At 46.9% G+C, this 23,498-nt stretch overlaps 1 protein-coding gene across 1 annotated transcript in view; it reads right to left on the reverse strand.

The window, feature by feature from the left end:
* tei (irregular chiasm C-roughest protein teiresias) overlaps window positions 1-23,498 on the reverse strand; it is a 158,279-nt gene that overhangs the window by 43,899 nt on the left and 90,882 nt on the right. Inside the window, exons 3-5 of the mRNA XM_089588712.1 lie at window positions 17,441-17,846; window positions 16,957-17,192; window positions 3,196-3,537 (exon numbers count right to left, since the gene is read on the reverse strand). Coding sequence (XP_089444838.1) covers window positions 3,196-3,537; window positions 16,957-17,192; window positions 17,441-17,846 — 984 coding nt within the window. The remainder of the gene's footprint in view (window positions 1-3,195; window positions 3,538-16,956; window positions 17,193-17,440; window positions 17,847-23,498) is intronic.

Raw genomic sequence — 23,498 nt, forward strand, 5'->3', positions numbered from 1 at the left:
CCTCCCTACACGTGGCGCGTTGCAATAAGCCCACGAGGTGTTTCGAGCGCCACTGCGGATAAACTCGGCGGATCTCTTCGACCCTTTGCAAATGACGCCCAGCAGCGAGTAATTTCCTTGCGGTTGCGCCAAAAAGTAATCTAGCCAAGCCACCTCCCCCCCCTCCCACTGAGAGATAATGCAGATCCACCTCCACAGGTGAGTCTCATTTCTGGCGCTTATATTCCTTTCTGCCGATTTTTCGAGCCCGATTACATTACGTTGCGCTGTTTCTCTTTTTACAGCGGTAAACTCGAGCATTTTGTCAGGAGCTTTCGCGACGCATGTTTTTTTTTGGCGAGTTTTTCCAACTAGCGCATGCGCTCGGCCGTAGGTGGATGCAGATCGAAAGCTCGTGATTTGATATCGATTGCACTTGCTTTGTGCGCAAGCCTCCCCTTCCCCTCCCATTGGGCAAATCGAATAAGCCTCAAGTGCCATCAGCATTTCCCGCTGGTTCATAATTTACTGGGTTAATTCGAATAACGGGCCGGGCACGGGTAAAAGAATCGCAAAGGGGTAGAGGAACAGGAAGTAAATACATTGGAGCTCCTCGGTGGTGGTTTCACATGGACTAGGGGTGTATTTGAAAAACTCGAGTCTCGAAATTTCATTGCCCCCCCCCCTCCCGTAGTGGGTTATTTGATTAATCCGCTCGGCTTGTGATGTTTTTACTCGGTCAAACATCGACTGTCAAAGTGTGTATAATTGCGTTTTAAATGTGAAAACGTGAAATTGAATCGTCAAGTGAAAAATGGCTCGTTGGAGCGCGTGCCTTCGATTTCCGGAAAATACAGGGCAAGCCCTCGGAAATCACTGGAAAACGGAAGCCAAAAAGCTCGGGTTGGCGAAAGAGCGCACAATCGGCGCCGAGTGCAGCGGAAAAATTTTCGAAACAAAAGAGATTTGATACGAGAAAAAAAAAAAAGGGTTTTCCTCCCCCATCCCCCGCAAGAGCGTCAATCAGGCGTTTCCGCGCTTTCACCAACATAGAGGAGCATAGAAACACGGGAGGGAAGAACCTCTCGCGGGGAAGCGTGAAATTTGTCATTGTTTGTGGCGCGGGAAATATTTTCGACAGCCGCACCAGCGGAGCGAGAGAACAGAGCACGGGATGCAAATTTTCCGGGCGAACGAGCGACCCGATCTCACCCGCAGCCGCTGCAAAACACGCGGGCCCCCAAGGGTGGATATAATGCAAGGCGCATCCGAGAATAATCGATACGTCCCCTTCTACCCCTCCCCCCCCCCAGTAAAGAGACGTGCCCACATTGTACTTATCGGCAGCCGGGCGCCGAAAGAAGAGCAAGTCCCCGAGCGTATAACGTATATATTTTCTCTATATAACGGCTCAAAGTGTCGAGAGGCACTTTTCAATTACCCGGAGCTAACTCTCGCCCGCGGGATGTATATATCGACACCTTCTCCCGGAGCTTCCTTCCTTTCTGCATTTCCTCCTCTCCTTCTTCTTTTATTTCCGCGCGTATACGCCGACGACTTGGTCTTGGCTCGAGAGCGGCTTCAATGTAATTTATATTTTAGACGTGCCCCTCCTGCCGGAGCTTTCGGAGTGACGGGCTGCTTTCAAACGCGCTCGGAAGACTCGCGAGGAGTCGCGTTCCTCTTTTTTTTTTTTTTTTTCTCTCCCTCGCAATATTGACCTTTTGCTCGAAAGGGAAAAAAGCTCCAGTCGACCAAACTCTATGTGGAGGCTGTATTTCGAAAAACTTGTCCCCCGGAATTCGATGCTCGTCTCCGAAAGAGAAATTTTGCTTTTGCGAAGGAGGAAAGATTAAAAGAAAAAAACCCGGGGACGCCAGAGGAGGGACAGATAGATATAAAAGCAAGGGGGGCGTCGAGCTGGAAATCCAAAAGCACAATGGTATTATTGCGAGGGAGCGCTCGTAGGTGGGGGCAGGAGAATCCGAAGAACAAAGGGCGGAAAAAGGGTCAGCGGAAGCAGCAGTGACGGCCCCTTCATTTTCAACTCTTTCATCCGCGAGACTCGCGAGTTGGCGTGAAAAATTAACGACCCGCTGCTCTGGCTGGGGAAACCCGGCAAAGATTAGAGGAGGTGTGCACCGGACAACAACCGACGACACTCCTCGCGAGAGTGCGTCGTCGGATTATTATTTATTTTTTTTTTTCCATCCGTCCGCTTTCGCGGAGTCTCAAAAACTAGGTGTGCGGACATGCAGTTGCCGAGGACTGCAGGAGTGCGACGAGTTAAAGGGAGAAAAGAAAACGAGGGAGGGAAAAAGTTTTTCGATTACCGCGGCTCGTCTTCTTTGCCTCTTTGTTTTTTCACCGTCGCAAAGTTTGTTAGATCCCCAAGTGTTTGCTCGGGAGTCACGCGTAACGCGACTTTTTAATTTATGCGCGAGCGATGTTAGCGGGGCTGTTTATTAGGCCAGGAGGGAAGAAAAGACGGGGGGCAAAGGTGAGAAAAGACAGACGGGCGACTGTGGAAGGCATCGAAGTGCACAATATACACGTGTACTCGAGGTGGTTTCCAGTGGTGGTACACACGCGTGTTGGTTTTTTTTTCATCTCTCTGTCCTTCTGTCTGGGCGTTTTTGTTCTTGCGGCAAGAGTTAATCCCCGCGTCGGCAGCTTTTCCCTTTTGGCCTCTCCTCCGAAAAAGCTAGCTCCTCCATCCCCCGGCTCCCCTTTGTTTTTCTTCCCTTTATATTTTTTGGCATCTCCCATCCACCCGCTTCCGACGCCGTACGAGAGACTCTCTATTACGCTCCCTTTGATATCCCTCTCGTACGCGCTGGCGAGTGCTTATCGCCTTCGCTACTCTCTTTCGTTTTTTTTTTTTCTTTTTTTTTCGTCAAAAAATGTCCTTTTTTTTCAAGAGTGTAAGATAAGCCGTGAATGTTTCATGCCAAGGAAAAGAAGGAACAAAAAAAAATGATGGTCATGTTTGCCCTATCCTGGCGTACTCGTTGTTTAGGTGTCTGGAGTTTTATTTGGATCATAACGAGACGCAGGCAGACGGTGTGGCTGTGTTATTGTTGTCGTCTCGCGGACGCTTTTCCAAAACAAATATTTGTCCCATTAAAGTACAAAAAAAAAAAGAAAAAAGAAATCATAGCATACATTTTAGAGTGAAAAGGAGAAAATGAAAACAAAAAAAAAAAAGATACTCACATTGCACGTCGAGCAGAATACTGGCGTTCATGGGTAGAGCGAGGGTGACGTGCCGAGCGACGCATATGATGGTCGCGTTGTGGTGTCCCCTGAGTACCTTGAGATGGGCGCCGCTGCGTATCGGGGAGCTGGCCGGCACAATGGTAAGATTATCCGGGGGCTGTTCCGGTCCGTCGAGCGTCGCTTGCGACAGGGTCATGCCCCAGGCGAGGACCGGGGCCGGGTTGCCACCCTCGGCTGCGCACTCGAGCGTCAACTCCGAGCCCTCCTTCACCGGGACGAATTGGTTGCCCGGGTCCAGCCGGCGACCGTCTATCAACAGATACGTCCCTCGCGGGGCCTCTGCAAACACAACACGTTCCACCATCATCATCACTGTGTTCATTACCATTACATTATTATTACAATCCTACAATTATCTGATCATCCGTCCGTCCGCGTAATACGCCCAAACATAAATACTACTCCACTTATCCATACCCAAGCAAATTTTTTAATGAAAAAACATCGTGCCTATTATATTTAACCATAAATCCCGTAGGCGGAGCAGGTCAAAGCTCGTCATGCGCATACGGTACATCAGCGAGAAAGGTGGAGGGCCCCTCTAAAAGATGTCATGAAACAATGAAGCTTTGGAGCCCCTTTTTGCACCTGTACCTAACTCGGTTCGTGATAATCCTACGTACGGAGCTTGCAAAAGCTTTTCCACCCTTTTAATGTAGCAAATGACGTCTCGCTTTTTTTTTTAACGCTCCCTCTCTTGCAGCGCAATATATTTTTCAACATTAAGCTGTTCCCCCCGACGCGGGTTAAATTAATAGATTAAATTAGTTTCCGCTTGGGAGGATCGCCTTGTTGTATAGCGCACGCAAGGACGTATATAGCCACAGCGCTGAGTAGGCGCATCGCGAAATTGCTTGAGCACACGTGTAATCAGCAGCTGTGTCTAATTGCTCATCAATACCCATGTACACCCCTAGTGCGTGTATCAGTAGGCACAACGCGATTATCAACACAAATTCGGACTATTATTACCTTGGCATGCTTCCGACGAGCATCAGCTGGATATGAAGTACAGGTAGGGAATTTTTCTTCATCCGCGGCATGTACATTTTATACAGGTACATAAATACGCTCCGTTCGGTAGAAAAAAAAATGGCAGGCACTCGAGCAAACGCAATTGCGTATCGATGGCGCGGCTAAACGCGACCATCACTCACGAGCGACTGTATAGCACAAGGGGAAAAAGCAATCGGAAGGAATATCACGTGATTACCTTAATCCCCGGTGGTTAGGGAGGGGGACACGGGTGGAAAGAGGGAAAGAACGAGCATCCGGTCGTAAGACGCTGCAAAGAAAAGAGAGGACGACAAAAGCCAAGGTGAAAAAGACCCGGGGATGGAAAAAGGGAGTGTATATGTGTATGGAGCCAAAGGGTGGCAATCCAATCGAGAGGGCGAGGCGCTCTTAGCCGCGACGGCCCAGGTATCCACTTTCCCCGGCCGAGAGGATGCCTCTTCCAATGATCATCCGGACTGCTCGGGGCAGCCAATAAATACACGAGATTTACCCTCCGCTCTCTTTTCTTCTTTGCTCCAGTCCCGAGCTTTTCTCGCACGACTCGGTGGAGCTTGCATTAAAAAAAAAAAAAAAAAAAAAAATAAAACTATTTTTCAAAGCGAGAACGACAGGCGTCCAAACGCGTCGTGCGTTTTACAAAAACAAAAAAAAAACGCCAAGACAAAGAAAAAAACAGCGGAAAGGTATAAAATCCAGCGAAAAGCCAAGGATTTTTCTTATCGGGGAGACTCTTCCCTTCCTCCCCCCCCCAGCTCTTCTCTCATTTATCTTAAGAGAGAGCGGCCTTTCACGCCGAATCTTGCGGCGAGGCGAGCGCCCGATGAAAGACGGAGGATAGGAAGCGCCGTCGTGACCCGGATTTTTATTTAATCTGCGGATATGAAAAAAAAAAAAAAAGTACGCCTCCCTCGTTCATTTGGAGCACCCGACTCTTGCTCTCATTTTTACAATGTATCCGAGTCGAGGCGGTGCAGGCGAGCGAGAAAAAGGGACTCTTGGAGCAACGACACGGAGGAGGAGGAGGAGGAAGAGCGTGTTCACGGCTTTCATCAATAAAACATGAGGATTCTCTTCCTTTCGCAAAACGACGCAACAGCGCGGGGATTTCTTGCTTGGGAATTTAAAGTCGCGTGTGAGGATGGAAATATACATCTAGTGACTTGTTTGCAGAAAAAAAACAAAAACAAAAAAAAGATTCCTCTCTCAGTGGTAATTAAAAAGAAAGTTTTACTTCAATCTCGGCATTGAACGAAAGAGAGGGTGGGAGAAAAAAGGCCGGGGAGCTAAGCTCGGCACGTTTCCTGTAATTATTCATGAATTTGCCCAGGTACGTCTACGTATATATATATATACACGCAGAGCGAGCCCTCCCTCGATGCTCACTGCGTCGCAACAAATGTGCAACAGGTGTGTATACGTATATACATAGGCACGGAGAGGTAGTAGCGTGCTGGTGAAAAAAAAAAAAAAAAAAAAAAAAAAGGATAAGAGGAGGGCAAGAGGACTGTCGAAAGGAGTGGAGAGCCCAGAGTTAACGAAATAAGCTCGCGAGCACCCACACACCTTTGCTGAAGCTCGTTCAGTTGCCATGGGGCCCCTTGTAAAATTAAAACTTTTTACTCAACACTCGTGGGATGTTTCTTTTTATCTATCAAATTCAATTGGCTATTGATTTTAAATTCAAATGCCATATAATAATCATGGATATGGAGAATTCGATAAATCAAATTTTTCACTCATCATTGGACTTTGATTTTACAAAAACTGCAATGGATTATTTAACGTACTTTGTAGATATTGTATGTCAGTTTCTCGAATTCACGAGGATGGTGAACACTTGCTGGTAGAAAAGGAGTAATAAAGATAATGGATGAAAGAAAAAAAATAAAGACAGCAGTAGTAGTATTTATTAGGATCATTTTTTTTTTTTTTTTTTTTTCATTTTCAATTTAAATTAACGCTCAGCTCGCAGTTGGGTCGTGTATCGATTTCCAATAATGAGAGAAGTTTCAAAAGCTAGCTGTCTTCTTAATTGGGTATGCAATCAACAGCGGAGTTACTCATTTCGTGTTTTATTTAGTTTTCATGCTCGAATTGAGAACTCGATCTTCTGTTTGGTTGTTCATTAAATACTATTTGAATGATACGATGAATTAAATCATAGATTCTTCAACAGATGGTAAAAATCACTTGGACTCACCCTCGTCATAAACATTATTTATCAACCATTCGTGTGATTATTAAAAAAAGTAATACTTTAACTGGGATAATTCAGCAGCCTAAACTGTTGTCGCTATAACGCACCGATAAACAGAAATGTACCGTACCAACGTGCCCGAGCAAATCTAAATCCAATGTACATTACTGTTGTCCACGAGAAAAAGAAAAGGCATCGGGAATTTCATAAAAATATCGTCGCAGCGCATACTGGTTTATTCAAATCCTCCTCTCAGCGGCCGCCAAAGCAAGCGATAACGCAATAAACCAAGTAACATTGGGTACAGGTAAAAGGAGCCGCGGACGCACTCGAAAGTGGAATAAAAAATACCGCCTCGCCCTCTCTGCAGCAAATGGAATATAAAATACTGGGGAAAAAAAAAAAAAAAAAAAAAAAAAAATAGCGAGCACGAGAGAGTTGCACCAGTGATAAACGAGCGCGCTCTAGTAAGTGGAAGCAGTACATTCGCGTCTTATACAACTTCGGGCTCGTCGTCCTCGCGCGCGCGCGTCTCCTTTTTATCAGTTACGAAGGTGGATGAAAAAAAAAAAAAAAAAAAAAAAAAATAGTACCCGCAAGTGTACAGGAGACGAGAGAGACGGCCGGAACACCGTCTTGATATCTCGCGAGACAGTTACGAATTTGTCAAGGGAGGGGCGCACCAGAGAGGAAGAAGGCTCGGGGGGTGGGATTTCTTTTAAAATGCAAATACATCTGTCTCCCCGAGTGGATGTACCGAGAGCTATTAACATTTTTTGTATGACGCGAAGATTGAACTTTTCTTTTTTTTTGTTTTTTTTTCCTCCCTCCGCAGCCAACGGCTCTTTCCCGGGAGAGAATCGATAGTAATTTATTTCAATCGCGAAAATTAACGCAAACAGCTTTCAAATCACAGCGATTCGATGATGCGCGCGTGTGGGTGCATATACACGAAGCAGCGATGAACCGGAAGCAAACAAATATTTGCACCGCGTGATTAAAAAACCCCGTTGACCCCGCCCCACTGGGTCACGCCCGCAAAACAGAGAACCACACGCGTGTATATATATATATATATGTTCATGCGAGCATCGTAAAACGTAAATGAAAAAAAAGAAAAACAAAGGCGAGAGTGGGGTGGGGGATGGAAAAAAGCTCCGCGAGGTATGACGAAAGCTCACGGGAGAAGAAAGGAGGACGGGATATCGAACACGCGGCGAAATGTAATTTCGGCCGAACCAATGGCGGGGGCGCAGGGGAGGGGTATCCTGTCGGGAGCGGTGTGCAAAACCCGCGGGAGGCCAAAGGAGATGGAAGAAAAACCCAGAGATACCAAGATATGGCGCGGGAACGCCGAGTCAAAGCTGGCTCCTTAATCTCGCGGCGATCCGTTGGAATGCGAGAGGAGGACTATCGGCTCCACGGCTGCGAGGGGAAGCCGTTTTACCCCCGAATGGACACCAAGAGGAAGCTGTACATGCTCTCGTTAGGAAATCCCCGCTACAACAATGCAGGTGACATTTCTCCCTTCATATGCCCAAGATAGGGAGAGAGAGAGTCTTGACAACGCGACCACCACCGGTGCATCCAGTATACAACAGTACGGCTGAGATTTGGTCCTTTGCCTCCTTTAGCATATAGCCATACGCGTATGCTTGTGTGTTCATCCCCCCGGTGCAGGGGGAAAGAGGAACGCGGGTCAAATAATACATGCTACGGACAATCCACCGCGTGTATGGGTACGTATTACAACAGGGCGTGTATATACCATTCTTGCTTAATGCATCCGTTGGGGGGGTGGCTACGTATAGAGCAACCGTGGGCCGGATCATCGATTACGAACGGCGTGGCTAATGGATATCGGATAACAAACGACGCCTCCGTGCAGAGGCAGCGGATGATAGATGGCACGTGGGAGCGAGTCCTGGGGTGAGATTTGGAAAAAAGAGATGCCCAACCGAGATTTTAAAGGTCCGGGGTGGGAGGTATACGATGCAGAGAGAGGATGTATCGCACCGGGGCTAGGGCTCATCAAATGTGCACGCGAGGAGGTGCAGCCTTTCGAGTCGCTAATCTTGGGGGGGGGGGCTAAGAGCAGTAGTGAAAGATAAATGAAGGAGGGGAGGGTGGCTTTTCTATGTACATATATTTATATCCCCGCTCTATGCGGAGACAAGAATCTATTGCCGGAGAAATCAAGCGGAAGAGCGTCTCCGGTGCTGCTGTCCTATTATTGCTTGGCGCGAAATTTTACATTTTAATTACATTTTCAAAGCCCCGCGGCTCTCGGTGACCCTCCCCCCCCCTTCGAATGCCAGGCTTAAAAACTTTTTAATTGTTTGAAGAATGCCTTATCGCGATGTCTTTTGTTTCATTAAGATTTAACTTTTGTGCTCCAACCCCCCCTGGCTTATTCCATTCTCTTTACGGGGCGATAATCCGTGCATTTTCATTAGCCGTGATTTCGAAGGAGGAAAATGCAGAGTGGCTGCAGCTCCGCAAAGTTATTAGATGCAAAAGCCTTTTAGACGCGATTGCCTTCGAGTCTTACTCCTCGAAGGGTTTATAAAAACGCCGAGTTTTTTTTTGTCCCTCCGAGTGCCGATTTTAATTTTTCATGTCGGGACAACCGGTGATTCGCGGAGCTGAGAAAGAGTGACGGGGACGCGGTCGATTTATACCACTCGAGTGATGAATTATGCATTGGGAGTCGAGCAATTTTTCTTACCTTATCCACGCACGTATGGTGGGGGCGGAAAAAAGATTGGGGGAAGACAAGAGCCAACGGAGGGTCTCGTGTGGGATTATTTGACGTTTTCCTCGGAGAATCTCGTTCGCGAGTCATAGTGGAGGTAGGGAGGATTTGGATTTCGCGGTTTTCATTGTTCCTGAAAAAGCTTGTCGCGTGAAATCAAGCTTAGCCGAAAACATCGAGGTTGGCTTTTTCGACTCGTTCGAGCAGCTATATTTGGGAAAAAAACGCAAAAAAGGATGTATCCGTAGGGCATTGTAACCAGAAAGGAAAAACCAAAAAAAAAAGAGCCAAGGACGATCCGATTTGCAAGAACATTCTCGTCGCTGGGTTTAAAAAAGTTTACGGGACGAAAAGTTCAGCGACTCGAATTTCAGGACTAAACTGCTTTTTCAAAAGTCTCGGAGATAGAGTGTAAGGGGGTGAGGGGCGTAGTTACGTAGGCATCGTTGTAAAAATGAAATCCTCAGCGGGGAGCTGGTTGATTAATTAAAGCTCGGCACCAGCGAGAGGCTTCATTTGGAACTTTTCCCCGAGGATGGATAAAAATTCACAAAGATCATTTACATGAATAAAAAAAGGAAAAAAACGAGATTGTTGGGTGCATTATGGCTTTCGCGAAATAAACCGGCCCACGCGTATACACGGGCCTAATCGAACGTCGGCGGAGGGAAGAGATTAATTAATGGAGGACTCTGGAGTGCCGGGGGATGGTATCGCTTTTCTCATTTGGCCGTGCCAATCACCGGCGATTCAATCAATAATTGAAAAATAAACTTTTTAACGACCGAGCGGCCCTTAATGGATTATTCTCGCGAAGATAATTCGACACCCCGACGCGCGCCTCGCTAACTCGATGTTCAACATTTTAGTGATGGGTAGATACCTCTAATGGACTTGGCTCGGAGAAGCCAAGTTAATATTAAAATTCATGTTTCAAAATTGCCAATTCATCGTTTGCCCCGTACTCGGTGTGCTATTTGGGTTATTCAACACGAGCTCACCTCACGATTTATTTGTCTCTCATCGAGTTTATCATTTTAGTTGTTAAATACAGCCAACCAAATGGATTTTTAAAATAAACCTCTGTTTTATTAAAAAAAAAATAAATAAATAAAAAAAAAAAAAAAATAAAAAAAAAAACACCAATCTCGTAATTTATGTATGATAATAATGCTTTTTTTTTTTTTAGTAAAATAAATACTCATGCACTTGTGTCGCGAAAAGCATTGAGTACTTTTTATGGGCCATCTCCTTTTCAATGTATGATTGTAAATAAGTTGCAGGTACCTCAGGATCTAAACAAAGCCACGTTGCACTGAAACACACTTGGCATAAGGAGTAGCGATTAGAGCACATGGCACGGTTGAACTCTCTCTCTCTTCCTATACATACTGGCTGGCACATTTAGGTGCTCGCGTGAGCTGGACAGGTCCTCTCTCGGGCCTTTTCTGCTGAATCGTGCTAAATGCACTCACCCACTCTGGGGCTAGGCATGTGTATATGTACAACGTCGTAAAACCAGAGAAAAGCTTTTGGCTCGAATGACAGCTCCGAGTGCATCGACAGCGGAAGCTCCGGGCTATTGACTGACCACTCCACTTTATTACGCTCCGTCGGCCGCTTCCCGAAGGAAGAGTGTGCGGAATGTACCTACATATATGTATATATATTCCCCTTCTTCTTCACGAGGAGAACGACGAAAGACGAAAAAACGAGGTGGGCAAGGGAAAAGATGAAGAAGAAGAAAAAAAATAATCTCGGGTGTAGACAAGCTGCCGAGAGAGAAAGACGCGAGCGCGGCTCTCCTTTCGGGTGATAAAAAAAAAAAAAAAAAAAGTTGGATCGAAGAAGAAGGTCGAAGTGAAAAGTCGGGCGGAAAAAATAGAAAAATCATAAGGGACCCAGAGGGGGGTGGGCGAAATTGCGGAGAGGGAGCGGGTCTCATGTTCGAGCCATTCCATCCATCTCGAGCCAGTGGGCACCAGAAAGAAAGAAAGAAAGAGATATCTGACTTGGCAGAGCATGTGCTGGAGGCAGCTCTCTCTCTCTATATATACATCCTTTGCCCTCTCCCCGATCTGCCCCTCCTCGCCCCGACTCTTCTTTTCTACACGCCGACTTTCATTTCAAATTTTTTAATCTCGCGGCTTGTGACCACCCCTCCGCCATCGAGTCTCGGAGTCTCCTTTGACGCTCCCTTATCTCCATCTCTGCCTGCCTTTTGTTTACAACCGCCGAGGAATTTCAATTTTGAAAAATTATCCTCGCACCGCGGGATGTAGGGCTCTCTTGCCTTTTAACGCCCCGTTCTTCCCCTCTTGGGGCTTTGCGCGGGAATTTGGCATTCATATATCGATCGCGCGGCTCTGCGCGTACTGCCGATAAAACATCATTGATGCGAAATGAACTGGGTCGAAAGGAGGGGCCGTGTGTATACGATCGAAAGGGGCAAAGATGTCGGCTGCCGAAGATGGGCCGTGCCGGTGAAAGCCTGCAACTATAGATCGGAGAGCGGATGTGTTGACGTGGATCTTCCATTAATCACGAGTCCGCTTCCCAAGAGCTAATCAATGGGTAGTTAGTGGCCGGTGCGTCACTTGGCTCGCGTCAATAATTACTGCCCCGCGGATGTGCACACACATATACATACGTGTGTATTATCCATACCATCCCACGCGAGTGTGTATATATTATACAGCAGATTGGTACGTACATATTTGTATATGTATAACAACCGTGTGGGATCAAAGCAGCCATAAGCTGTGCATGAGCTTTGACGCGTTAATTTATACCACCCCCAGAGTTAGAGATGGAGAGCACCGCAAAACTTTGGTCGACCCAGTTATATGATGTTCCCCGTTTTACTGCTGCATCCGAGAAAATATTGTTGGACGTTTCACTTTTTGTTTACAACAGTGAAGCGTCTGTCCTTGCACGTAACGTGTTTATAAAAAAACGGTCGATCTGACGGTAATGTTGCGTATCACCTGGTTTCTCGATTTACGTACCGTAGAACGTTTCCGAGAGCGCCTAGTGTTTCGGATTTAATTCAACAACGAACGACCATCCGTCCGGAATTCGTGATTTTTAAAAATTAATTTCGGAATTCGTTCGTAACAAAAGGATTTCCTTTTTTTTCTTTCGTTATTGTTATAAAAGTAACACGGGGCGAAGCGCATACTTCAAACGTATCGAATTTCGCTTGATATACGAATTAAAAAATTCCAGCCAAAGTCAACGGACGCCTCCCAAATTTTCCACCCCAAAAACAAAAACAAAAAAAAAAAAAAACAAAGAAAACTAAAATTGCAAAACAAGTCTCCTCCATAATAACTCACTGGCCAAAACTCGAAGCGCAGCTTCCAACAAAGGATGTACGCAGGATATCCGCGCGCTTGTAAATAAAAATAAAATTAATCTCCCCACTCGCGGGCCATTTGCATGAAAAGCGGTTTTATCTCTGCCCCGATAAAATATTCAAACCGACGAGCACCCGCGAACTGCTGCCGCGGCAACTGTGCAGCTACTCTCTATATAAACGAGGGGCAGGGGGGGGGCAAGAGTAGTAATAAAATAAAAAACGCATAGAGCCGTGAAACAAAAAAAAAAAAAAAGCATCGCCTACGCGTGTAGGTACACGCATTTTTGCGGCGTGTAGCGGGTGTGCGATGCAAATATCCGGCTGGAAGGGGTCGTTTGTCACGCGATGTTTCGAGTGAGCTCGGCACGTCGCGTAAACGAAAAATTGACCAGCCAAAAAGCGATAAGGTGTATACGCGTTCAATGGCTCCCTCCGATCATACGTGCACGTATTGGGATGTAATATGGGCCACTGGAGGGGATCGGTTTAGAAAAACGCACAGGCCTCATTGTCATCAAAAATTTAAATACGGAGGAAAAATAGCCTCCGAGTCCTATGCGTTGACTCTTCCATGCCATGTTGAATTTCTTATCCCCTCCAGTGGCCCATATCACATCCCATATTGGGCCGACGAAAATCATAAATTGTCGCCCTACCCGCACTCGGTCCCCTCGTATCGCAGAAGTGCTGCTCTTTGATAAATCTCCGCGCTTTCACCAATTATCGTTTAAAAAACGTCCGCACTATGAACCTCGACAACGGATTGTACGGACAGAAAAAAAGCGTCCGTTGAATACTCCATTGTCCATTGGACTCGTGAATTAACGCTGCAAAAGAAAAAAAAAAAAAAAAAAAAAAGTAACGATCGAAGCGTGAGAAATTTCCAATAAAAAACCAAAGGCTTTTTTTTTGTCGCTTTGAAAACATACGTACGTACACGTCCCCGGGATGCAATCTAGCACAAAGAACCCCCGTGTACGGGGAACCGAGGGGATTGAAAGGAGAAAATACCGCCTGGAGAGCACGGGGTAGGTTGTTCGAGGAAAAATATTGTGACGGATGTAAATTACAAAGCCGAGCGCGACTTTGCCCGAGATTTTCAATAAGACGGAATCTCTCGCTCGACCTGGTTCGCTTATACCTCGCTAGAGGAGGAAAATCGCGCGAGACGCCGAGAGAAAAGTTTTGAAAGCCTCCGGACAGCTCGGCTTAGTCAGCTCCTGTACGTACAGGATCGGGATATCCTTTCTTTTTCGCGTTTTCCCCCCCCAACCGTATATACATATATAGGTAATCCCGATGCGTCTCCCTTGAGGGGGTGGTTTTTTTTTTCCCCCGGTCATCGTTGTAAATATTTGCTCGACGGGTCTTATCAAAATCCGCGGCCTGCTCGCTAAAGTCGCGAAAGAGAGGAAAATAGCACGAGAACGGCGCGTTTCTTGAGAACAAATACTCGTAACGAGGAGAGTTGATGCGCGTTAGAAAAATGTTTTTTCGAACCGCGGGTAAAAAATAGAGCTCGAGGGTGGAGGGGAAAAAAAAAGGGAGGAACACCGGCAGCGATAACAGAATCGAATGTCGATACGTCAACATGCCACGCGTGATTACACAGTCCCGCGTATTACCCGACATTCTTTTGCTCTTCTCTTGGTGCTTTTCCGCGAGGAATTTTTTCCTTTTTTTTTTTTTTTTGTTTTTTCTTTAATCTCATCGCAGTTGGAGTGACGAGGCGAGAGAGTATCGCTCGCGACTTTTATTACTTCGCTCCTCCACTCATCTCCGCAGGTCTATTTAATTTTTCTCGAGCACCGGATAAACTGCATTTTTCATCCCACGCAGGAGAATACTGACAGCCAACCCTTTGACCCATTGTATCTCGGAATCGTCAGTCTTAATTGTCCCGTAATGGAATACATTTGCAGCTTAAAGCTAAAGGAATCTTATTTACATATAAATATCAGGTAATATATATACATATGAAATTAATCACCTTGACGAAGTCAATTTGCAAATAAATTTGAACGTGCGATGATAACATCGTTAAAAACGCTGATGCACCAGAAAGGAGCGCCTTAACTTTTAACAAGAATTACTTCGCAGTAATACCTGATGCGCGGTGTACACAGAGGGGATAATGGAGGAAAGGAGGGCAACCGTCGGCACTTGCATTGATGCAATTTCTGCCTGCTCCCAACGTTTATTTAATTCAATAGAAGAGCGCAGAGGCGGAGAGCCGAGGCGCGGCGCAATATATATATATATAAGTAAGGGAATTAGAAGGCGAAGAGAAGCGGCGAAGGGGAGGCGCTTCGTTTGCGTCCGATTGAGCGTGGAAAATCCGATAGCGGCCAGACACTGGAATTTCGCTGTTTATGTACCAGCCAATGTAATTTTTTTTTCTTTTTATCAATCACTAGAACTAATATCGCTTCTATACACGGCGCGGAGTTAAGGAGCTTCTCCTACCTTCGCGAGCCTTTTTCTCCCCAAAGGAGGAAAAAAAAAAAAAAAAAACTATTACCAGTGGGGCTTCGATAGCCGACCTGGACTTTCATAGGCAGCAAATCAAATTTCAGAGGGCCGAGAAGGAGAGCTCCCTCGCGTTCGGAAGGAATTACGGTGAAATTTAATTGTCGGGTCCGTGCATACACTGCCTCGCTGCTGTGGTGCGAGTTTCTTTTTTTTTTTTTTTTCTTCATTAGTTCGACGTTCCGTGTGTGTATATATGTATATACACGGACCGCAGCTGCGCGGCCGTGCGTTCTTATTTAATTTTTTTCCTTCGCACCAATTGGTTCTTGGGTACAGAGTCGATGGGAATCGTGCGAAATTGATCGTGAAAAATTGCCAAATAATCGAATTACACCACAGCAAACGGTATCGCGTCCATGCCGAGGATTCGATTTGCAATAGCGATTCGTAGGAATCAAGGGTGAAACATTGCTTTTTCCACGAAAATAAAGTAAAAGTTGTTATCGCTCGATCGAATACATAAACCCGGGGTAATGGAAAATATTTCAGTACCAGCACGCGCTTCGTGGTAAATACTCGTGTCGGATGAGAGAAGAGAGGGGAAAAAAAAAAAATTTCCACCACTGCGAAGCATCGGGAAAAAACTCACGCGCGCGATATTGGTGAAAATCGCGGCCGATAGAGTGAAAATCAAACTTTGAGAATTAAGCGATTCAAGGAAAATGTTGGAAAAGTTTCGCCAACTTCGCTCCCCTCCCCCTCGGGGAAGATCTTGTGATTTCGAATTTCAACGAGTTTCAACGAGAGGGAATTTTCGAGGAAAAAATACAAGTATCGGCAAAGACAATCTTTTTGCAAGGCTCCGATATCGCGCGATGTAATTACGTAGAGCCCAAAAAAGCTTTAAAAGGCTTCGATGCTGCCAAGTGTTTTTCGCTCCTCGAGTGGTCGATCAAGCGTAGCGTCCGAGCGTATTACTGTACACCTACCACCGTAAAATGGTGTTTTTCATTAATTTACCCAAGTACGGAAAGAACAAAAAAAAAAAAGTTACGCTCGCGTACCTACACCCGATAACGTTATTTCCATCCCTCCACGTTTCTCCCCGTGCGATCTATATTGTTATATATCACGGCTACAAGCGCCCGGTGCAAGGTATAGGTGTGCACGCTCGCGCGATGCGGATGAATTATAATTTTTTCATTAAAGTCGAAACTTTTTAAACTCCGCACGCTTCCCTCGCGAATATATACCATTAAAAAAAAGCTCCCCGGTTTATCCCGAGAGGGCGAGAGCTTATAGCTCCTCGGGCGGTTAAAAAATGTTTACGTCATGCATATTCATCCGAGATGAGCCTGGGGGGGGGTATAGAGAATGGCCAGCGCGAGGTTACACGTTATTATTGTACACACACGTTACGCGATGGATTAATATGCATATAGAGCACCGAGTTACCGCTGCGCTATGTATGTATATACATATATTCCATGTACAAAGGGTGTAGGAGCGAAGGAGGAGGAATCTCGACTTTTCGCGGTAAACGTACAACAACAAGGAGAAGTGGGCCCCCCCCCCCCTCGTCAAAGGAATTCAATTTAACTTTGGGCGGGGGAGCGTGCACGCGGGTCGAAATTTATTGGCTCGATGGACAACGATTGCGAAACCCGGGGATGCATCGCAGCGTCCATTATTCGCGCTCGAGAGATTATTATTGCCGATGCCCCGCAACCATATGTATAGGTACTGCTCCGTCTTTGAATCCACCCACCCATGAGATACAAAATCGTGAAAATCAGCACGTATCGTGTGTAGCTCGTCGTCCCTAAGGCCATAGTTTATAAATAATAATAATAATATAAAGAGGTGCGAGAGCAATGGGTGCGAATGGAGTCTCACCGAGAACGACGAGCTTGACGGGCCGGCCGACCAGCAGCTTCTCCCGATCGTCCTCGAATTGGCAGGTCCAGACGCCGTCGTCCTCGAGCCTCACGTTGTCGATGTGCAGCGCAGCGGTCGACGAGTCCCCGATGTACCTGTGCCCCGTGCCGCTCATTTCCGTCCTCGTGTCTATGGTTATCATGTCGACCGGGCCATTGTCGTGCAACCAACTCGCCGGCCGCACCCTGTAGCTCCTACTACCAGACCCATGGAATTCAACAACATTAGCATCGTTCTTGTTGTCGGTTGGAAAGTTACGAGTGCCAACAACGAAAGCTCTCGCATGGTGCAAGTGGAAACAGAGTTGTGAATACATATATACAGTTAAATAAAGAAAAGTTGGGGCTAGATGATTCTAGCGAGGAATCGAGAATAAGAGGTATACGTGTATAATAAAACAGAGGTATAGCATATAGTGTAAGGAGCAATGTGAGAAGTATACCTGGCGGTCGGTGTGAGTAGCCTGGAGTGGTTGCCCTCGAGCTCGCAGGGCAGGACGACTTTGCTGAGGGGCTTGACGACGAGCTCGATCGGCGGCTGAGTGGCCACCGTCGACAGCGATATGGTGTCACCCGAGCCATTGTTGCCCGTCCTCCACTCGTTGCGCGCCTGCACCAGCGCCTCGGCCACCGCGTCTTCGTCATTAGCACCGCCACCGGCCCTCAACGTCAATGCAACCGCGCTCGAGGCTGCCTCGGCTCCTGTACCGCCGGGCGTCGATACCACCGAGCTCGTCAGCGTCGCCCAAGTCGTCGACGTCGTCCTTTTGCTCCGCTTGGCAAAGACACTCTCCTGCTTATTGCCGTTACGTAACGTGAAGACACTCGCCTCGTTAACCGCCGACGAACCTGCGACACACAGAAAAGGAAATTTCGGTTTAACGAGCTGTCGGTTGTACTCCACGGGGAAATAGCTTATTCTAGCGTTAGCGTACACGCAAGGGGGGAAAAAGGGTTGGGCAATTTACCGGAGTTTTGTTGGGCTTCGTGGTGTTGCACCGGTTATTAGCTTTCGGTGATGGACAAAGGTACTTTTTACGGTATACGAGCGACACCTCGGAGAGGAATAATTTACAAATGGAAATTCTCAAACGATTATATAGCTTTTGACGAGCGGCAAAACAAAGATTTTCACGGTACAAATTACGCGCTTCGCGTAGTAACTAACGTACTTTGTGCGCGCGATAAAGTAGGTGTGGGGCTTGTACATCAGCGCTTCCGATAAAAGCCGCTCCTCGAAGAGAGGCACGATCGAATTACCAACTGATTGAGCCTTTGCCATCTCGGGCACGTTCATTATTACACCAGTCGAGACCCTTTCAGGCGATATTTCCAGCTACGCGGGGCTACGTGAGAAGAAATTTTGTTTGAAAAAAAACGCATCATCCGCAGGGTATTCCACACCTACTCGCGAGTATAGGTACCTGATAAAGTCACACCCCATGGGGTATACAATTTTGGTAAACAATTCGAGCTTCGTTTCTCGCGCTCAACAAAACATTTAAATATTAATAATAACAATGTACACAGCAGCGAGAAATTCGCACTTTCGCCGGATGAGCCCATTCAAGAGTCGTGCACTCATCAGCCGGGCATTGTCACAAAAACTTCCGTGGGACGAGGGGTAAAACAAAATAAAATCAAGCCACGCTTGTCTGGGTGAAAAGCTAATCATGCCCACACCTACGAGATCTCGATGAGCCGCGACCGCGTCGTATGAGGTATGTCCTCGAAGAGGCACCTAACGAGGCACGACCAACTTTTGCATAATATATTACATACATACGGTCGTAGGCGAGAACAACGGGGTCCGGCACAAACGCGGAGAAGCTCTTTGCGCGTAAAGGTCTGATTGCAGGAGGAGGAGGATGCGTCAGTCGAGCTTTTGTACGTCCCTCCGTGTCTCCTCGACTTGGCGAGCAGCTCAAACAAGGAGCCTTTGGTCTTCGCGCGTGTGTACCCAGCGCGGAGAGTCTTTTAGGAGGAATTCGATACGAGGACGGGATTGGGGCTCTTTTTTGCCCCCTCGTTTTTTACACGGGGAAACGGATCCACGCGAAATAGAGCCGAGCGCCCACGGATCCATTATTCGCGGCAAATAAGCGCGAGGGATCCCTCGGACGCTGCGGACCGGGTATTTGCTTTTAATTTACCCAAATCCGAGATAAGACGGGCAAGGGGGGAAGAACTCGCGCAAAAATCCAAGGGAGCTTTGATTTTGTCGGGGTGGGGCTGGGAGAAAGCCGTGGTGGTTTCTCATTTCCGTCGCGAGTTACTGAAAAAAAGGACAGCTCTTACTGCATTCGGGGGTCGGTAGCGCGAAAAAAGTAGGCCAACCGAGAGGGGTGACATCGCGGAGCTTGTTATTCCAACGAGTTGGCGCTGCTACTTTACGGACGCGTCCATGGGCCGCTTTTTTTCCACCCCCTGCCTTTATTTTCATCACCCCCAGTTGCGCAGCTACATTTACATCTGTGCAGATAGACGCAAATCAACCAAAGCTCCGGAAACACGGGTAACATGTATTATATGTATAACTTGTGATATATATGTATCGCGGAGGTGTAATCAAACGAGCGGCGATATTGTTATGCAATATACACAACGGGTGTCTATAACATATTGTTATCCGTAACAGTGGGAGGTACAGTACACTGTATAACGCACAGTCTCATCAGTGCACGCGGGCGCCACTTCCCCCTTGCATCTTGGCCCTTTCCACGTACGTCCGCAAACTCTCACCCCTTGCATATTCTTGCTCACCGGCGCGCCTATAGCTCGAAAACCAGCCGGCGAGGCTATGCGCTACCGTATACGTTATTCGAGGCTCGACGCATGCATTATTCAGGCACACCGGGGTATGGGGCGCGCGAGAGTGTGTGTGCACGCGCTTGCTTATCCACACACTCGTACGCCACCTGTATGCATGTATATATTATATCCATTCATTATTCATGCGGTGATCAATGGATGTCAGCAGAACTCGCTCCGTCTGTAGGTAATGTATGTGTTGTACGTAAGTAGGTGCGAGCTGAGAGTGAGAAAGGCGCGATCGCAACCACAGCGGTGTATTTCAGGCTGGAGGAAAAAAAAGAAAAAGAAAAAAAACTACCTTTCCGATGATTTGCGGTAACCGCGCGCTTCTTTGATTATTGCAGTAACGTGCAATCCAAGGTGTACAGCCGCGAGACCGATGTCGAACGTGAAATATGCGAGTTTGTCCCAAAGTTCCGTAAAGGCCAGGGGGTGCAATTTGCAAGGGGCTCTTTCCCCGTAGTTTCGGCCTCCCTCGCGCTCTTGATCCTTTGAGAAGTGGATTTGGCGTTGCTCCTCGTCGCTGTAACAACCACCATCACCACCGCCCCCGTGGTCCCCGACTATTACCCGTACGACCGCTGCTACCGCGCCGCCTGATCCTTTGCCCAAGAAAATCCACTTTGTCGAACAACCCGCCCCGTCCCGCGCTCTCTCGACCTCTTTGAAAGTATATGCACAGGAGTTTACCCTACCTCCTCTACAGTGGCAGCTTGTTTCTTTTCTTCGAGCAAATATGCGTGTGTGTGGCTCTCGCGACAAAATACATACTCTCGCGTCCTCCGTCGGGGGGGGGGGGGATTTTCTCGGGGTGTACTTTACTTACGGATGTTTGATGTGCTTTTGGAATTCCTTCTCAAACGGGCGTGCTTTTGCACGGAGAGAGAGCTGATGGCAAAGAAGACAGTATTTTTTCAAAAGAAGGGTACTTTAGCTCGGGGGTAGGGGGAGAAAATGGAACAAAAACGAGCAGCTCTCTCGGCGGGCGCTACGTGGCTACGTGTCACTTTGAGAAACTTTTCCGGGGGGTGGAAGAAAAAAATTTTCCACCGGACACGTATCCCGCCGCTGGTGGTTCTGCCAAAAAAAAAAAAAGTGACGCCGTCCGATCCTTTCGTACCTGCGGTATACATACCCACCCGAAGCGATAAAGATCTGGATGCAGGGTCGGGAAGAGAGGGCATCACGTAGCGAGGAGAGGAAGAGAAAAAAAAAAAAGGAAAATAGAACGGGAGGGGACGCCGCCGTCCCGGGAAATCTATCTTTCACCGCGGATTCCCGGCACGAACGCCTCTGATGGCGAGGAGTGATTCTTGGGGTGGACGGAGGGTCCCCCCTCGCATAATCCCTTCCCGGTGCGGTGCACGCACGCGACTCTGCACGCTCTAATTCCGATAGCGCTCTCCTGGCCGATAAGGGATCTCCTCCTGTAGTTGCCTCTTGGATATGCGAGTCGACGCCCGCCTTTACCTTTCGACCGGGAGCCGGACATTTCTCAAATTGAAATTTCACTTCCCCACCTCCGCCGAGAACGGGATCGGGGGGCGAAAACTCGGCGGTGGATGAAAAGTTGACTTTCGTCTTTTCCTTCTGTAGTTACATCGTTGACATATCGGAGTGTCCCTACGTGAGTGCTCCGATATTTTGGGATCGAATTAGTATTCACGAGGACCGAGGCATCAGTGGAGTTGCGTGGCACACCAATCGCTGATTGCGCTCGTTTGGACCGCGTCTGATAAAGATTCGCGCGCACGTGCGGTGCTGATTAGCGCCGGTAACTGGGCTGGAGGGGTGTTTGTGGTAATCAATTTGAGAAGACTACTTTTTTTATTTATATTTTTTGTATTTTTTTATTTTTTATCTTTTGGGACTACTTTTTAAATAAATATACGGGTGTACTAAAAAAAAGTTTTATGGCACATGAGAGGATTAGCATTAACATAAAAAAGTAGGGTGTCTGTGAATAAACGAAATTTTATCGAGTTCCTTTAATTTATTGTGGATTGTTTCCATCAGGTTTATAAACAATGCGGATCTCTAATTAATATTGTGCGACTGCTGGTTGAGTTCACCTCGAAAAGAGGAGCATTTTTTTGAAATTCACTCAAGCAACTTGAAACGACTACTCGCAATCGACGCGCAAAATGTTTACGTCCAAACAAACAAGCGCTTCGACAGCGAATCCATCACCCTGGAATCACAAAAGTCCGCTCGTCCAATCGCCATTTCCCTAAAAAAAAACAAACACGAAAAAAAAAAAAATCTCTCGCTTCCACGAAACAAAATCACAACACGCGAAAAACGATAGTTTTTTACTGAAAAAACAAAAAAAAAGAAAAAGAAAAAAAATCCATCCACCGGTGATTTCGTGAAAAACAAAGTGCGTAATCTCACGGGCGCCGTCAAATGCACGCGCGGGTTCGTTTGAAAACTTTGGAAAAGTAATTTTTTCCCTAAACAAGCAAAACTGTACGGGCACGTCGTCGTGACGGCGTGTACACACATCCCAGGTAGGAAAGCCTGATCCCTTCGGATGCGTGTCCCTTTTTTTGTCAAACATTCAAACTCACCTGAGTCCCCCCCCCCTCCGCTTGGCGGCTTTGTCGGACACGAGCTTTTGCCAAAACAAATGGCCCAGAGCTACGACTCGTGGAGCAAACTCCAACTTGGCCACGACAACATTGTTTTTTAATTTTTTTTTTTTCATCGTTTCATTTTCAAGTTTTTCGATACTACAACAATTTATTTAAAAAGACTCTTTCATTCGATGGGCAAGCACTCCAATTACTACGAGAATTGAAGCACCAAACGATGGAAGGCGCAAAAAAATTTGAGGGACAGGGTGTCGTGAAAAAAAAAAAAAAGAAAAAAAAATACGCGAGGTCACTCGTCAAATTCCTCAAATTCGAAACGAGAGGTTGTACCATTGAAGTATCCATTGAAAAGTCCATTAATTCAGTCGTTCGTCGATTCGATGGCACGAAGTTCTACACCCGCATTCCGCGTAGCACGCATGTGGCTTAATTTATCAGCACCGAGTGCAGCGTACCACACAGAATATTTTTATTTTATGATCGCGGGTCATTGCTTGCCCTCGTGTGTATGTTCATCGCTCTAATGTTTATTAGCGACAATTATCCGCTATAATAGTTCAATTAGAGGCGAATCGCTTGTGAGTGTCGGTTTACCGGAGCAAGGAAACGCTCACGAGTCAATTGGTGAGGTGAAAATGACTTTGTAAAAAGATGTTCGATTTGTCCCTAAACCACACTAATTGAGTAAACGAAAAAAAAAATCGACTGATATTTTCCCGATTTCTACTCATACACGTAGGTGTACACCACGCAATCGAACGAGCTAAGCCTCGAGAGTCCTGCATCGGATTATACAAACGAGGCTGCGGCTGCCGGCGGCACATTCGCACGGGCTTTCATTAGCTCGGGGCCGTCGACGATCACACGCACCCAAGCCTGCATTCAGCGCGTTCGTCCGATGGCTTCCTAATCGCACCGCAAGCCTTGCCTTCCAGGGCAGAGAGATAGGCTTGATTCATTTCGCGCGTACCCTCGAGCATACAAGAGTCACGAGGGCGCTCTCCGCCGTAACACTTGGCGTCTGAACAATATACCAATCATTGTTTGACAAAAAAAAAAAAAAGTATTTCTATACAGAAAAGTTTTTATCTGT

Source organism: Copidosoma floridanum, unplaced genomic scaffold (genome assembly GCF_036245765.1).
Source record: "Copidosoma floridanum isolate Cflo_tuat_1 unplaced genomic scaffold, Cflo_Japanese_pri ptg000007l, whole genome shotgun sequence".
Taxonomy (NCBI): Eukaryota; Metazoa; Arthropoda; class Insecta; order Hymenoptera; family Encyrtidae; genus Copidosoma; species Copidosoma floridanum.